At 52.3% G+C, this 16,021-nt stretch overlaps 1 protein-coding gene across 8 annotated transcripts in view; it reads right to left on the bottom strand.

The window, feature by feature from the left end:
• Positions 1–219: 219 nt before the first annotated feature.
• The window catches only part of ABLIM3 (actin binding LIM protein family member 3), a 109,286-nt gene continuing 93,484 nt past the window's right edge, over positions 220–16,021 (bottom strand). For 5 of the 8 annotated variants that reach the window (XR_008289275.1, XR_008289278.1, XR_008289280.1 and 2 more), the window contains 9 exons: positions 15,754–15,801; positions 13,615–13,749; positions 12,046–12,110; positions 10,771–10,918; positions 9,340–9,501; positions 8,830–8,888; positions 8,156–8,216; positions 6,804–7,434; positions 220–2,382 (listed from right to left, as the gene is read on the bottom strand). Coding sequence is in view for 1 of the 8 variants with exons in the window: in XM_027076827.2 (XP_026932628.1) it covers positions 2,269–2,382; positions 6,804–6,884; positions 7,427–7,434; positions 8,156–8,216; positions 8,830–8,888; positions 9,472–9,501; positions 10,771–10,918; positions 12,046–12,110; positions 13,615–13,749; positions 15,754–15,801 (749 nt within the window). In the remaining 7 variants the exon portion in view is untranslated. The remainder of the gene's footprint in view (positions 2,383–6,803; positions 7,435–8,155; positions 8,217–8,829; positions 8,889–9,339; positions 9,502–10,770; positions 10,919–12,045; positions 12,111–13,614; positions 13,750–15,753; positions 15,802–16,021) is intronic. The other 3 variants (XR_008289281.1, XR_008289283.1, XM_027076827.2) reach the window with 2 other exon arrangements.

Raw genomic sequence — 16,021 nt, forward strand, 5'->3', positions numbered from 1 at the left:
CACGGACCTGTCATCTTGTACCATTTTGCAGGACCCCACGTTCTGCAGGAAACAATCTGGGTGATGCTTATGTTGTCAAATTTTAATGTACAGAAGGAGAAACTGAGGCCAAGGGAGAGCTGCTCTCTAGACTCTTTTATTTTGGAACATGTGCACGATCGGTCTCTTCCCATATCACACATTTCCACTCACACTGGAAACAACAGAAGGACACAGGTCTGGGTTGAAATTATGTGCTTTTATGGGAAACAGAAAAGCCCAACAACAATAACAAAAGCCCTTCAATCTTGCCAAGTTCTCAACCAGTGATAATGAGGCAGTTTCAATGATTGTGTCTGGCTGGGGACATTTCTAAAGGGTCAGGACAGTTGAAATACACTGGCCAAAAAGAGAATTGCAGAGAGGGTTGATGTTTTAAATGAGAGTACGTTAGACCTCTTTTTGGCCCCTCATCCCATCACCCTTTCAAGTCATAGTCTCTTCTCAGTTTACAAAGATCCTTCCTGAACTTTGCTCAAATGCGATCTCTTCCAGAAAGCGTTCCTTGGTCTCCACCAACTGCATCTACCTTTTCAGGAATGCTCCAAACATGCTCTCGTGCCATCTCCCATCACTTCCCGCCTTACAACCGTCACGTTTGAGTTCATGCCTGACGACACCCATTGTTAGTAGGCATGCCCCCCACCCCGGCCCAGATCCCGTGTTGCTCATCTTGGTGTTCCCATCTCCTTCCCTTATTCCGTGCTCTGTATACAGCAGGTGCTCAGCATCAGCAGGTGCTCAGTGAGGGTTTGCTGGACTGAAGTCAGTTCTATATTTGCCACGTCACATCACCAGCCTCTTGACAGTGATAATGGTTATTCTCACTTCTTCGTCTTTCCTCCATGACCTCAGAGTGATCTAAATCAAGGCATCTCCAAGAAGGAACAGACCCACCAAACATCACCAACTTGGGGTCAAAGGTTTGGGGAAGGGAGGAGAGGAGTGAAGCTAAAGTTAAGCTTTTACTCTTGTTCAGGAAGGCAAGGGGGCAGGGAAGGCAGCCACTGGGGAAATCCAGGGTGATCGTGAGCAGTGTTGGCCAATGCTTCATTCTGGAATTCTATAAGCAGCCATTCTTCCAAAGGTTTCCCCAATGAGACATGGCCAACCTTGTAGTGGGAGCCGATGACTGGTGGGGGGCTGGTTTGGTTGCCCTTTTAGCCTAGGGACCAGCAGGGGTAGACCAGGAAGCTCTCTCTGGGACATGGCCTGTCCGATGTTTAGAGGGGTATTAGAGGTTGTCTGTCTAGTTGTACTGTTGGAGCTATGATGGGAACATTAGCCCTGTGGTGTGTTGAGTTGTCAGGCACATTGATTGTAGTAAGGCCAAAGAATACAGGCTGCAGTACTGGGCCTCTCTTCCAAAGGGGGGAAGGGTCAGGAGGCGCTGGGAACAGTGGGGGTGAGAGGAGGGTCCCAAGAGGTCCTGCAGCTCCAATTCTAACAGGTGCCCTGCTCTGGCTCCTGCTTCCAGCTCCCGCGTCTTCCCTCGTCTCCGCGTCAGGGCCAGGCAAAGGGGCCAGTTGCAAGTGGCGGAGGGAAGGGAAGTGCCTTTTCTTCCCCTACCGTGAGACTTGGACAAGGGAGAGGTTAGGATCAAGGACAGAAGGAGGAGGACTGAGGAGCTGCAGAGAGGCCAAGGCCCTATCCACTTCTGTGTGCTGCTGTATCGAGTAGATCCGAGGCCCACACTGCTAAGCGCATCACCCCCAGAGAGCCCCGAACTCTTAATTGGAGAGGTGGAGAAAATTCTGCACGGGCTCTCAAAGGCGCTCAGGGACTTAGGGAGATCGCTGTGGCTCCTCCCATGGGAGGGCCCCTCTGGGGCCAATAAGGTGTGAAAACTCCATGGTCAGCATCCACCCTGGAGACTGGGGCAAGAGCCGAGAAGCAGAGAGAAGAGAGACTTCTTCAGGCACCTCCTTAGGAAAGAGAGTTGGACCTTGGGGGACTCAGGTTACGGACAGATGTTTCAGTATAAAAAGGATCCCCAGCAAAAGGATGGGAGTCCCCTCAAATCCCTTCCCAAACCCCAGAGCACTTAGAAAAGAGAGAGTAAGGAGCATAAAAATATCTCGATGACGTGGGCTTGCCTGACAGTACAGAAAAGCAAGTCTCATGGCAGGCAGTGTGTCCCATTACACAAGAGAGGATTATACCGAGCTTCAGTATAGAGATTTTACATATATCTTTATATAAATGCATATATATTTATAGAGCCTCTGCCTAGAACAGCCGGGCTTGCTTCTTCAGTTCATTCCTCTTCCAGAGGGCCAGCCGGTCAAACTCAGAGATGGTCATGCCGAAGACCTGGTAGAACTCCTCCTGGGACAGGTGGCGCTGAAATAAGGTGGGAGGGGACAGAGAGGGAACGCTTGAGGATGTGAGGTGGAGGCTGGGGGCAGGTGCAGGCAGAAGCGGACCCTGTGTGTATCCTCTGGGCGTGCTGTGCTTGGCGCAGTGTGTGACCCACAGGGGTGTGGGCTGGGTAGATATCAAATGGCAGACCGTGTGCATGAATGCTTCCTCAGAGGGGCTTCTGTAGCTGGTCTGGAGAGGCCCCCCCTGCCCAAGACTCAGTGGGGATTCTATACTTCACCTAAGTGCCTCCTCTCCACGCTTCGTGGCTGACCCCACCCGCCCGCATCCTGCTGCCTGCATTCTGTGCCCCAGGGGTTGTATGGATGAACGCTATTCCTCCTTCCTTTGGGAATAAAAGGGGGGCATATCCAAGACTTTAGGGTGCACTTCCTCTTATTAATATTTTTACAGATGGTCCGGAAGGCTGTCCCTCAGGCCGGTCAATGAAAAAAAAATGCTGTTCCTATTTCCCCACCCACCGAATTGTCCTTTCGTATCTGTCTTATATGAAAAGAAATAGGTCACATAATGAAACATGGTTCTGCATTCCTTAGCCGGTTTCCCCCCCTCCTTTCTGCCTCCCCGACCTCTTGCCCTTCCAAGCAGCCTGGAAAGTCGATACGTTGTCAAAAGCTTTCAGAGTTAGAAATATATGGCACCTGAAATGTGGCAACATGTTAACAATTCCTGCATTTAGGTGAAAGGTAGAAGGATGTTCATTTTACTCTTCTTGCAACTTTTCTGGAGGCCTGAACTTTTTCAAAATAAAATTTAACATTATGTTTGAAGAGAGAAATATCTGGCACATATCCTGCCTGAAAACTTACTGGAATCACTGAGATGCCCTGTCGGTCGCCATGATGTTAGCTAACTGAAGACTGAAGGAGATTCACCGAGAATTCTGTATACAGCCATGCAGTAATTAGCCAATTCCCCACCTATGTGAACTAATACTTTGGCCACATTTCCAGATCTTGAGGCAAAGGTAATTTTGATATTTTTGATAGATAATATTGGTTGCTGGTGACTCTGAGCTGATGTTTCAATATGTAACAATATTTAACAACCCCAGCAACCCCTTGCATTGCATTTCTGTTATGCTCAATACGCATCACTGCATGATCGCCCCCATTTTTCTCACTGAATCCTTCCAACAACTCTGAAAAACAGAAATTATTTCTATCCAGTTGAAAGATGAGAAAACCAAAAGTCAAACAGTTAAAATGACTAACTCGGCCGAAAGGGAGGGAGGGCAGGTGGGAGGGAGGCCGGGGTAAGCAGCAGAGCGGAGACCGAAGGCTAGGCTTTCCGATTCCAAACACAGTGCACGATGTTGCCCCCTTGGGCAACCCCATCACAAATTCATAAGTAATCCTTTCTATTATGGAAAAGTTTCAAAAATCCTCAAAAGGGAGGAAATCACAAAATGCGTACATCTCTGCCCATCAACCAGATTCAACAGTTATCAAGGGTTTGTTAGGTTTGTTTCATCTTTTTTTTTTTTCTGAAGTATTTAAAGCACATCTTAGACACTGTATCAGTTCATTCCTATGTGCTGCAACACGTATCTCCCCTAGAGATCTCAAAACATCTCAAAGCCTACGGGACATCTTCTTTCCTAAAAATAGTTCACAGTACTTCCTCACAATCACCTAATACCTGTCCATAAGAATATGCCCCTAATTGTCTCAACAATGTCTTCTTGTTGTAGTTTGTCTCTTTGAACAAGGGGGCCAACGGCATCCACAAATCACATGTGGTTCTTAGGTCCCTTCAGTCTCTGTGGGGCCAGACAGTGCTTTCTTTTGTCCGTGCTGTTGACTTGTCCATAGTTGTCCCACCCACACTCAAGTCAGTGCTGAGAAATGATGTGGATGTGAGGGATTTCTCTTCTCAGTTCCTTCCACAGTAAACACTTAAGGGAACTGTAATTTAACCTCCATCTGTTTTGTTGTTGTTGTTGTTCTTGTGGAGGGTGATGGCTATGGTTGATTCCCTAGCTCATCTTCTCTGCTGTGCCCCCAAATCTTTTTTTATGAGTTTCCATGTAAAGGAATGGCAGACTCAACTTGAGAACATGCTGGAGGAGACTGAGGCTCTCCCGCTCCCCCTCTGTGAAGGACCAGCTGCTGCCCCCTTTCTTTTTTCTCTTCATGTGTCTGTCACATGGTGGGAGGGTCTGGTCCTCATTTCATTTGATTTCATTTCCGCCTCATCCTCTTCCCTGTGCTCATGTGACCCAGCCACACTCACCACCTGCTTTCCTCACCTGTGATAGGGCCTTGGCAGTGGCTGTTCCCTCTGCCAAGGATGCTCTTCCTCCTCATATAAGTGTGGCTAACTAAATGGTTCACCTATCTCAGGTCTTTGTTCGGATGTCACATTTGCAGCGAGATCACTCTGACCACCCTATTTAACACTGCAACTTACCTCTCCCTCTAAACCCCAATTCTCTGCTGTCCTTTCACTTCTTCCCTCAGCCCTGTTAGTTTCCCATGTTCCAGATCATTTATTTATTATTTGTGTCATTTAGTGTCTGTCTCCTCATGCGAGAACACCAGCTCCAAGGGGGCAGGGGTCCCTGTTTTGTTCACTGGTATACTGCAAGCCCTGAGAACAGGACCTGGCCTATATAATAGACTTTCAGTAAGTATTTTTTGGGGGAATGACAATCTGCACTCTGAGCTCCTTGAGGAGCTCTTCAGTCCGGAGGGGACTCGGGCAGTGTTTGTAGCCCTGTGGTCTCAGCTCGGGCTCCATGTTAAACATCCCTGGAAGCCTCTCTGATGCCTGAGCTCCTTCCCCAGATTGCGATCGAATTGGTCTAGGCTGGGGCATGGTATCGTTGTTTTTAAGAAGCTCCCTAGCTGATTCTGATTCTTAGGGCAGGTTGAGCTTCCTTGATCAGAGCTTCTGGGTGTCCTGGAGGATGTACAAGGGCAATTGGTCCTCCAGGATGAACCAGGTTCCCGAACCTCATTTCTATCCCTGAATGCTGGCTCCACTGAGCTGCTGTGGGAGCTGTCCCCTTCAGCACCAGCAGCCACTCACTGCTACAGTAAAGGAGGCCCTCGTAAAAGTGGGGATAATCACATTGCTAGGCTGCTAGCCCAGCACGCTGGAGTTGGAAGGACTCACAAAACTTCCTGGCCTACTCACATTCCCCTCCCTCTGTCCCAACCCTTTATTCTGGGCGAAACCTCGGCAGTCAGTTGAAGGGTGGTTGATATGCTCATCCCAAGGGCTGTTGAACCTCCTTTCTTAGAAGCATTCAATTCCACAAACATTTTCCAGTACTTCCCCTGGTCCGAGCCCCATGGTAGAGGACTGACTGCCTCTGTCAGGCAGAGGAAACAGATAGCTCGTTGCTCTGATACAAGAGAGGGGAAGAGCTGCTTGATCTGCACTCTGGACACAGGGCTGGGGGGGGGGCTGGGGGAGGGGTGAGGGACACATCCTGGGAAGGTCTGGGGGGCTCTGGAACATGGGCATCACTATGGGGGGCCCTGAGGAGTCAGGAGGCTAGCAAGATGGGAAAGGCATTCTAGGAGAGCGAGAGGCAGGGAGAGGCACAGTGGAAAAGGGCAGTGTGCTCCTGGATCGGGGCCCAGGGAATGGAACGCCAAGCCAAGTGGAGGAGACTGCTGGAAAGTCCGATGCCACATTCGGGCCTGCCTCTGTGCTTTGTTTATGCTGTTCCGCTGTTCATGATGCTCCCTCCCCCCTCTCCACCCATCCAACCTGAGCCTTCAAAGTCCGTCCGCCCAGGTCACTGCCAGACTCTGTGCCAAGGGCTCTGTGTATAGTGTCTCACTTACTTCCGTTGGCACCTTGCGGGGAGCACCATGATTGCCCCACTCCACAGAGGAGAAAACTAAGGTTTGGAGAGGTTGTCACTTGGCCAAGCTGTCTTGCTGAGGGATGATGGCAGGGTAAGGGCTGCACCCGGAGTCTGACGTGAGACCACCTTATGCTTTTGCCTTCTACACAGCGCTGACTCCCCCATGCTCCCCACCCAGAGCACCGGTTTTCTGTACCATCCTGCAGAAAACCAGTGCTGTGTTTCTTCTTAGCAACCAGTCAGCAGGCCCCTGAGAGCAGGGACCAAATCTAACTCTTGTCTTAAGTCGACAGAAGCATCAGCGGGAGACGTGCTGAAGTTCTGCACCACAGATGCTCATCGGATTGGGAAGGCAGCACAGAGCATTTCGACCTGGGCTCAAGGAACCAGGCTGGCATCCCTGCCTGGGGATGCCATCCCTTTTCAACATCCCTTTTCAACAAGGCTGTGCGACCTTAAAGCTTTTCATTTTCTGCCTGCCCTCTCGAGCTGGGTTAGATCAGGCAACTTCTGGAATCCCTTCAAACCCAAAGGCGCCTGCTCAGTTTTCTATACTTACCTCTAAACGCGTCCGGTCCACATCCTTGGGCAGTCGATTTCTTCCTCTTGTGGTCACCAGCAGAAGTTCATAAGGGTAGATCTAAGGAGAAAAGACAGGGTGGGGGGGGGTGGGTTTCCAGGTCAGGTGAAGGTGGTAGGCTTATCCCTTCAGCCGCATGTTGTGTCTGGGCTCCCTCCTCTCCCCAGAAAGGGCCAGTGGTTAAAGTCTGGAGGAAGGGCTGGGTCTGTTCTTGGAGTTGCCTGACGGCCTCAAGGCACCTTCTCCCCAAAGGCAAAACCTGAATCCCCTAATACTGCTAAGAATAAGCTTGGTGGTGTTTGACATAAATTGGCACAAGGCCTCCTAATTGTAAACGTCTCAGGTCTCGTGATTGGCAAGCCTCCAGAAAGTCTCCGAGGCCCACAAGGAACTGTCTGATTTCAGCGGGCAAAAGACATAGGGTAGGATTCGGGGAAAGCTGGCCAGGGAGGGACCGGATATGTCGGTCTCAAGAGGACCCTTGAGGTTATTTATTCGATGTTCCCTTCCCTGCATAGATAGTGCAGTCATCCTCCTGCTGGCCCCCAATGGAGCGGCTCCCAGGGTCCCAGAGACCCCCAGGGTCAACGCATCTCCTTTACCTTGTACTCTGTAGAGAGAAAAGAGACACACACAAAATGGAAATACATTGGTTTTTGCTTTGCACCACTACACTGGCCTCTGTCTGAGAGACCCTGTCCTTGTTGAATTCAGCCCAAATCAAGGCTGGTATAAACGTAAAGGATTGGCTAGAGATGGGGGTTGGGCTGATCCAGAGATAGGGTTTTCGACGAGAAGTGACTTTTGAGATAATTAGAACAGAAAAAGGAGGAGATTGTGAAACACATGGGCAAGATCACCTATCTTCCAGAGGAATCCTCCCGGGTTTTGGTGCAGCCTCGTCCACCTGCCTGAGCCCGCTTGTAGGAATTGCTGGAGGCTGGCAGGAGAGCATTGCTGGCAGAGAGCATGAAGCTCATGGAATGTTCGCTGGGAACAATGAGCATTTGGCTCCGAGAGTTTCCCTCCCCCCAGGGCTGGCAGGCAAGTCTAGCCGAGCAGTACTGGGACTACGGCATTCTGCAATGGCTCTGGGAACCCAGATGGGACAGATGGCCTGGAGATCACCCAAGGCCAGGGACTTGAGAGGAGGAGGGAAGAGGAGGGGAAGAGGGAGGGAGTGGGAAGGGAAAGGGAGTGTGGGAACTCGGGGTTTGGACAGAGCCCAGCATAGGGCCAGAATCTGTAGTGATCCTTTGCAGAAGGTGAAGACACAGTTACGAGCAGTGCGTCCAAAGCTGCTGTCGGTCCCAGGACGGGGTGGCACTCACCTCGCATGCCCCAGTTGACGGCATTCATGCTGTCATAGTGGAAGAGGTCTGCGCTGGGTGTCTGCAGGGGAGATAGAGCGAGGGCTGGCCTGAGCGAGCTCACTGCTGCCTCCCTGGGGCCATTACCCACCTCCAGAAAATGGCCTGGGGCTGATGGGACATGGCCTCAGAGAAGCCCCAGTCTTAAGTCACGGGGACCCACCTCACTGGCACATCCCTGGTGCCTAGGCGCAGCACGTAGTTAGGCACCCTATAAATCTTCATTTCTTGGTGAACTGCATTCCCTGCCTTCTTTCACTGCTCAAATACCGCTCTTCCTATGAAATCTGTCCTGGCAATTCTATTTAAAATTGCAAATTGCCGCCCTCCCTCCCCAAGCTCCCAATCCCCCTCATCCTGCTCACTGTTTCCCTCCCCACCCTCCCCCGCCATAGCACTCACTACCTTCTACAGTCTATATAGTTTGACTTGCATACTATTTACTACTTGCTTTCTGTTTCTCTCTACAAGAATGTAAGCTCCAACGAGCAGGGGTCACTGATGTATTCCAAGCACCCAGAGGAGTACCTGACGTATGTAAAAAGCTTTCCATAAATATCTGTTCTGTGACCCAATGTCTAGGCTCTGGAATTGTTAACATCTTGGGGGCAATGTCTCAGCACGGCCTCTCTTACCCTGTGTAGCCCATTTCTTCGGTAGGCAGGCAGGGAGGCAGATTTGGAGATGAGGGGGTCTGAAAAGAAACAGCCAAACAATTACCAGGAGCCCCAAGCTAGGGGTCCCTCTCCTTGAGGCTATCTGGCCTCCGCTAATGGCCAATACTATCCCCCAACCCCGTGGGAAGCGGGAAGGAAAGGGGCCACCGGCTCCTCCCCCTGCTCTGCAGACTGGCAGCTGAACTCAGGGATGCCTCCCCCCGGCAGAATTCCAGGGCCACCTGAAGCACACATGCACAGTCTTCTGGCCTCACCCTGCACACACCTCCCACGTGTACGAACCTCCCGTGACGAACCCCTGCGTCCTGGCCACCGGTGGCTCTGGACGTAGGCCCTGGATTTGGAGTTGGGCTCAGAGCCCAGACAGGCAGGCTCTTGTGTGGGTAGAAGAGACGCATGCTCTTCCTTTCTCTCTGGGGGCTACTGGGCACGGCAACTTTGGTTCCAGAACCAAAAACTGAGGCCTACATCTGACAAACACGGTGGGGTGGGCTATTTGAGTTCGGGATCGTGTTGGGACATCACAGCTCCAGGGGACCCGCCTCCAGCTCTGGCTCTCACAAGACACGAGAGGCTGAAGGGAGGGCAGGCAGAACATACCGCTGTCAGCCAGGTAGTGGGACCGAGGGGCTGCAAGAAAGAAAAGCCAGAAAGCCGTGTTCGTGGGGGCAGACGGACACGGTGGAAGGTTCATGGGGACAAACAGACATGGCTCCCATTCCTGGGCTACCCTGGCTGGTGGGGAGGAGGGGCCTCCTTCGCCACCTCTCTTCCCACTGGTTAGTTTTCAGTCGCTACACCTGCCCCGCATGCCCCCTCCCCTGCCCAGCACCCGGTGCAAAGCAGGTGCTCTGTGACATTTGCTGCACAGAGGCCACTGGAAGGAACTGCGTTTTGAGCGACTCTGGTGCACTGCACAGAACCCAGAGCCAGAGGCTGAAAACACTGCCCCTTGGTAGTCAAACAGGGAAACAGGCACATCGATTTATCCTGGCTCTGCCACTGGCCGATACCTAATTGCTACAAGTTACTTAATCATGCTTTGGTTTTCTCATCGTAAAACGGGGAGGGGTAGTGTCTCCCGTATGGGGTTACTGTGAACAATAAATGATATACGATGATTCCATAAGGTTTTAGCCCGGTGCCTGTCACCATACAAAGCACCAAGTAAAACTGACTTTATCACCTTCACCACCACCGCCATCTCAATCTCGCCTAAAGTCGAGGTGCAGCAGGGAAAAGAGGGAACAGCTTATGGCCTTGGAGTCACTCTGACTTGGGTCCGACCCCACTTGGCTCTGTCACTTACAGGCTTGTGAGTGGCCTTGGGCAAGCAGTAAGCTCAGGTCTCTCATCTATAAAGTGGGTGATAATAATCCCTCGACATTGCCAGTCTTTGTGAGGACCAAGAGTGATAATGTATTTACGAGTGGCGGGCATAGGGGATTATCCATTAAGTATTGAGTGGAGATAGGATTTCCCAGCAAGACTGACTCCCACAGGGGTAAGGGAGGGAGGGAAGCATGTGTGTGTCCAGGAACAGGGAGGAATTTACAATGAGAGCATCTCTGGGCAAAGTGCCTGCTCCAAGGTTCTTCTTGTTTTCTTCCTGTGATGGGAGGCTTACTACCTCAAGAGGCAGTCACTTATATCGTTGAGCCATTCGGGCTATTAGGAGACATTTCTCTTTGCGCTGAGTCTGACCGAAAGTCACAGCTTCAGACGCCCCAGAGAAACAAGTGCCCGCTCAGGGCAGAGCATGGTCTTACTTAGTGCCCCAGACAGCACCTCACCAAGTGTGCATTCTAGACCCAGGCAAGGCCATAAGGAGTTTAAGATTCATTCAGGGAGTTGGAAGGAAGTGCCCCCACCCCCACAGACTTCCAGGGCGGTGCTTACAGCCATTGAGGGACATGTCATAGCCAGCTGTGTGCAGGGCCTCCCGGCTGCTGGTGGAGCTCCGGGGTGGGGTCCAGGGATCCGCGTAGGAGCTGGACCGGGCCTTCATCTCCTCCTTCAGAATCAGCCGGCCAATTCCACTCTGGAGCTGGATGTGGGGGAGGGGCGAGATGGAGTCAGAAGGAGGCAAAGAACACTGAGCCGGAGCAGGCTTGGGGAGAAGGGTGGGTGACTGGATTCTGGTGAACCTCTGTCATTTTTGCCTTCCCCAAACCCCGCAACCCCTCCTCGCAACCCCACAGCTTCAGTTGGGACTTTGTCCCTCTCCCACAAGCAGTGCCGTGGTCTGGGGATGGGGAGGAGTCTCCGGTGGAGGGCACTGGAAGTGGGCCTGGCCAACGGCACGTGGGCAGATGGCCCTAGCTGGGCCAGCGAGGGCCTTCCTTGGGACTCTTGTCACTGGCACCCGTGTCTTTTTTAAAAAATTGTTATAGAGGTGACATTCACATAACACACAATTAACCACCTTTATCTAGTTCCGAACATTGTTTATCACCCCCCAAAAAGACCCTGTCCCTGCTTCCCTCTCCTCCTGGGCCCTGGTATTCACGAGTCTGCGTTCTGTCTCTGTGCATCGACCTGTTCTGGACATCTCCTAGAAACGGGATCATCCAACGTGTGGGCTTTTGTGACTGGCTTCTTTCACTAAACATACGGTTTTCAAGGTTCATCCACATGGTGGCCTGTATCATTACGTCATTCCTTTTTGGGTCTGAGTAACATCCCATTGGACGGGTACACCGCGTCTTGCTTATCCATTTGGGCAATGATGGACATGTGGGTGGCGTCCACCTTTTGGCTATCGTGCAAAGTGCGGCTAGGAGGATACATACACGTGCACTTGTTCGAGTCCCAGGTTCCCATTCTTCTGGGTAAATTACCCAGGAACGGAATTGCCAGCCTTTCCCTGGTGGCTGCACCCCTTTCCATTCCCACTGGCGGCTCATGAGAATAACCCGCCTGAGCACTGGGGCAGCGCAGACGTGAGCCAGCACAAGAGAAGGGAGAGACAACCTTCCTATGGCAATTAGTTGAGCGGCTGGATCTAGTCATACCGGAAACTCCCCCTACCGTTTGACTTTTTCGGTTATGCAAGGCTGTATGTCTCTTTTCTTTACCATAAGTGGGTTTGAATTCGGTTTCTGTCCCTGTCAAATGAAAAAATCCTCAGTAACATACCGCCTAAGCATCTCACCCAGGGGGTAGCCTGCTCACCTTGTGCATGCTGCGGTCAAAGTCGTCTTCCTCTCCTCCAGATGAGAACCTTCTGGCTCGGGGCACTGACAAAAGACAGCTAGGATCAGCTCCCCCGTGTGTTCCCCACTCAGCCTGCCCCCGGCAGAGGGCCCAGAGGGACACAGAGCCTCGACAGGTGAGGGGTTTCCTTTCAGTCCGCCACTTTCCAGCCGAGTGACCCCGATGGAGTGTGGGTCTCCTGTATGGGAAGGCCCAGCAGCCCTTCCCATTCTTGGCCATGAAGGGCAGGTGAAGCCAACTGCCCAAACACAGCCAATGAGCCTCAACATTGGGATTTTTCTTGCTGCTGGCAGGAGAGAGAAGCCCCCTTTCTGCCAAGGATAGGCCTGGGAGAGCCTAGACCTGCTGGAGTTCATCCTGCCATATGATAAGGGCAGACCCGGCCTGAGAACGGAGCCACCCCGGGGACAGGACCAGCCCCAATGACGGCCATTCACCTCTGGATCCAGCTGTGCCTCAAAAACTTTCACTCTCACGACCCAGAAAATCTTTGCTTTGGCTTAAGCCATTTGGAGTTTTTTTCCCTCTTTTTGGGTTTATTCTTTTGTGGTTGCAATGGTCTAAGATCCCTCTGCCCCCCCCGCCCCCATGCCTCCCCAAAACACGTAGCTCTCGAAGATCGCTGTCTGCTTTAGGATGTAGTTGCTTGTGTCTTATCTCCTTTCCCAAATGGAGAATTTTTTGAGGGCAAGGCAGGGCCCATCTCCGAGCTCCCATGAAGCTTTGCTCAGAATGGACATTCAGTCAGTAAAGGTATGCACTGAATCAAAATGGAGCTTGATGACAATGTGCCCCCATGCTTCATGTGTGGGGACCCATCTCTCCAGCTGGAGATGCCTGACCAGGTGGGATGGCGCCTTCAGGACCCCCTGCCAGGGTAAACTCCCTTTTCTATCTTCCGAACCATTTTCCAACCCACAGCCAAAGTGGTCTCTTAAACACACACATCTGATCCTGTCACTCTCAATGGTTTCTTACTGTTTAGGATAAAGACCCACATCCTTACCTCAATGCACAAGGCCCCCTGGGATGTGGTCCCTCAGCCCGCACCTGCTTCCCTCCCTCTCTGGCTCCAGGTTAAGCTGACAGCCTTTCCTTTCCTCCAGTGGAACCCGCCCTCCCACCTGGGGTCTTTGCAGATGTCCTTCTATACCCTGCTGGCTTACCTCCTCCCCACTCTTCCTGTGGCAGCTGAGTATCTGCTTTGAGAAGGTTCCATCACGTTCTAGACTGGACTGCACGGCCCCTCCCATTGGCTCCTCTACCTCCGTGTATCACCTCCCGTACATCACTTCCCTCTCCAGCGGGGACCTATGTCTCCTCCATAAAGGCAAGAACCTGGTCTGTTTTGCTCCCCGGTGACTCATTAGGGCCCAGGGCTGGCCTTCAATACATACATACATTCATACATTTGCCGAATGAATAAATGAACAATTGTGTGAAGGAGTGGGCAACCGTCCTAGCCCTGCTGTGTCCCTGGCACAGGTGACAGGGCTCTGGTCCAGGCTCCTCTGTGGGGCGTGTTACCTTTGGGGGACCCATGGTAGGTCCAGTACTCAGACTCTGCAGCATAGTAGGGGTCTGGTGAGTAGGCTGGACTATACTTGGAGGCCTGGCTGATGTCTTCACTTGTTTTGCTTTTGGTTGCTGTTGACAAATCGCCTGCAAAGGACCCAAGGAGAGAGCTTCAGGGAGGCAGAGTGTCCTGGAACAGTGTACTATATACTCTCTTCCTGCCTCCGCCAGGCTCCAGCCTGGGGGAGGGAGGTCACTCTGACGCCAGGGTCTAGTACATGGAGCATCAGAGCTGGAAGAGCCCGCAGGCCAAGCCCCCTCATGTTATAGTTGGGAATCTGAACACCAAAGAGGGCAAGTGGCTTACTGAAGACCACACAGCAAGTAGACCAGAATGGGACCAGATGCCTGCCCAGGGCTCCTGCTACCACATTTCACAGACTCCCAGGGCTGCTCCCAAGAGAACACTAAGGCTGTGGCTCCTCCAAGTAAGATAAGCAGGTCCCAGGTGATCCCATGTCCCTACCTTCCTCAGCCTCTAGAAACCTGCCTTGTTTTGTATTTGAGCCATACGTAGGGTGGGAATCACCAACCAGGGCCACGTGCTGCATATCAAATTTCCCCTCCCACTAAAATGCCACATCTTGCTTGGGGAGACTCTAGGCCCAGAGAAAGAGCACTGGACAGGGTTCAACGATGCTGGGTTCTGGCCCCAGCTCTGCCACTTAACTAAGCTGTAACACTGGGCACCTCTTGCCCCTCTCTGCCTCAGTTTCCTCATCTGTAAGTATCAGAATTGGTCTTGCTGGGTCAGGTGCCATCCGGCTTCAAGCTTCCACAACATGGACCATCAAACCTACTGCAGCCACAAAACCATCCAGGGCAGTGATTTTAGCACAGCCCAAAGCCTGGCAAGAGACCGACTAGGGCGGAGAGAGAACTGGAGACACAAGTGAGCCCCCATGATCATCTCAGGAAGAAGCGATAGGGACTATCCCACGTCCTGTGCAGTCAGAGCAGCAGAGCATCCTGGGATCAGCCCCTTGCCAGCTCCAGCCTGTGCACCCTCCCCCAGCAGCACTTGCTTCCAAAGCTTGCAGATTCTCTTGAACTTGGGTCCTGGGAAGTCCCTCCCATCTCAACTGATGTCATTCAGCCTTTTCACGTGCCCTCTTATCCCTGCAATCTACCTCCACCTCAAACGCCTCCTGCGTCTGCTCTGGTGCTGAACCCAGCTGGAACATCCCACAGTCCCGAGGCGTTTGAGACCCTGGGGGCCTGTTCTGGACAAACTGGCTTTGTCAGGGTTGGTACTTTTCTGTGGCCACTCGGGATGCACGGCTTGTCATCCACAGCCACACATAGATATGCACGTGCTCACAGAGTCACCTGGACCCCAGCCCAGCCCCCTCTGAAACTGAGGAAATTGTCAGGTCTCAGCCTAGAGCCGTGATTTATATTTGTATCGCTCCTCCACCAGCTCAGTGAGCTCAGATCCCAGTCCTGGGCTACTTCCACCTGTTTCCATCTTCCTCCAATTCTGTACCCCGCCCCCTCTGTTACCCCGGTAGCCTGTGGGCATGTGAGGGTGATACAGGGTACCAGTTGCCCCTGTGCATCCTCAATGCAAAGGGCGTGCTTCATCGGCTGAGGCTCAGTAAACGCGTTTGCAATAAGGAACAGGTCTCAGCGATGCCTGACTTCTCCTATGGGAGTGCAGGTAGGAATCATGAATGGAACTCGTTATGGTGTGGATTCCTAGGTCACACTCTCAGTATTTCTAATAAGAAAGTCCAGAGCAAGGGAGGGACCAGGGCATCTGCTCGAGTATCCATGCCTTGGAGTGCATGCTCCCAGCGCATTTGAGAAGGGTTGCTCTGGCCATGGAATTTAGGACACCAGACAGCAGGGTGGTGGGGTTGGAAAGTAGGTAGTAAAACATTTAGGGGACACGAGAGTTTCCTTGCTCTTTTTAAATGACACCAAACTCCCCCCCAGTATCACCTCAAGTGATTGGGGGATAGCCAACAAGAAGGACAGAACTGCAGCCCTTCGTGCGTCCCTCCACGTGGCCCCAGCAGACCATCTGCACAGATGGTGAATGGCCCCGCCCCTTGCCTGGCCACGCCCTCTCCGCCCGACGGACCGTACCATGCCGTTTGTAGATCGGGGGTTTCCGGTAGATGTTACTTTCTCCAGCTGCCAGGCCGACCCAGAAGGGACCAATGGGGAGAGGAGAGACAGAGAAAGAGAGAAAGACGGAGAGCGGAGGAAAGGAGACAGCAGTTGGTCAGCTGATCTGAGAACGAAAGACAGTCAGCGTCTTTCCCAAGGGTGCACCACCTTTCCCCGGTGGACGTCCTCTTTCAAAACTCAGTTTCCAACCTCAACCCGGGAGGTTCTAAGAAAGGTGAGGGAG

The sequence above is a fragment of the Acinonyx jubatus genome, chromosome A1, assembly GCF_027475565.1.
Source record: "Acinonyx jubatus isolate Ajub_Pintada_27869175 chromosome A1, VMU_Ajub_asm_v1.0, whole genome shotgun sequence".
Lineage (NCBI taxonomy): Eukaryota > Metazoa > Chordata > Mammalia > Carnivora > Felidae > Acinonyx > Acinonyx jubatus.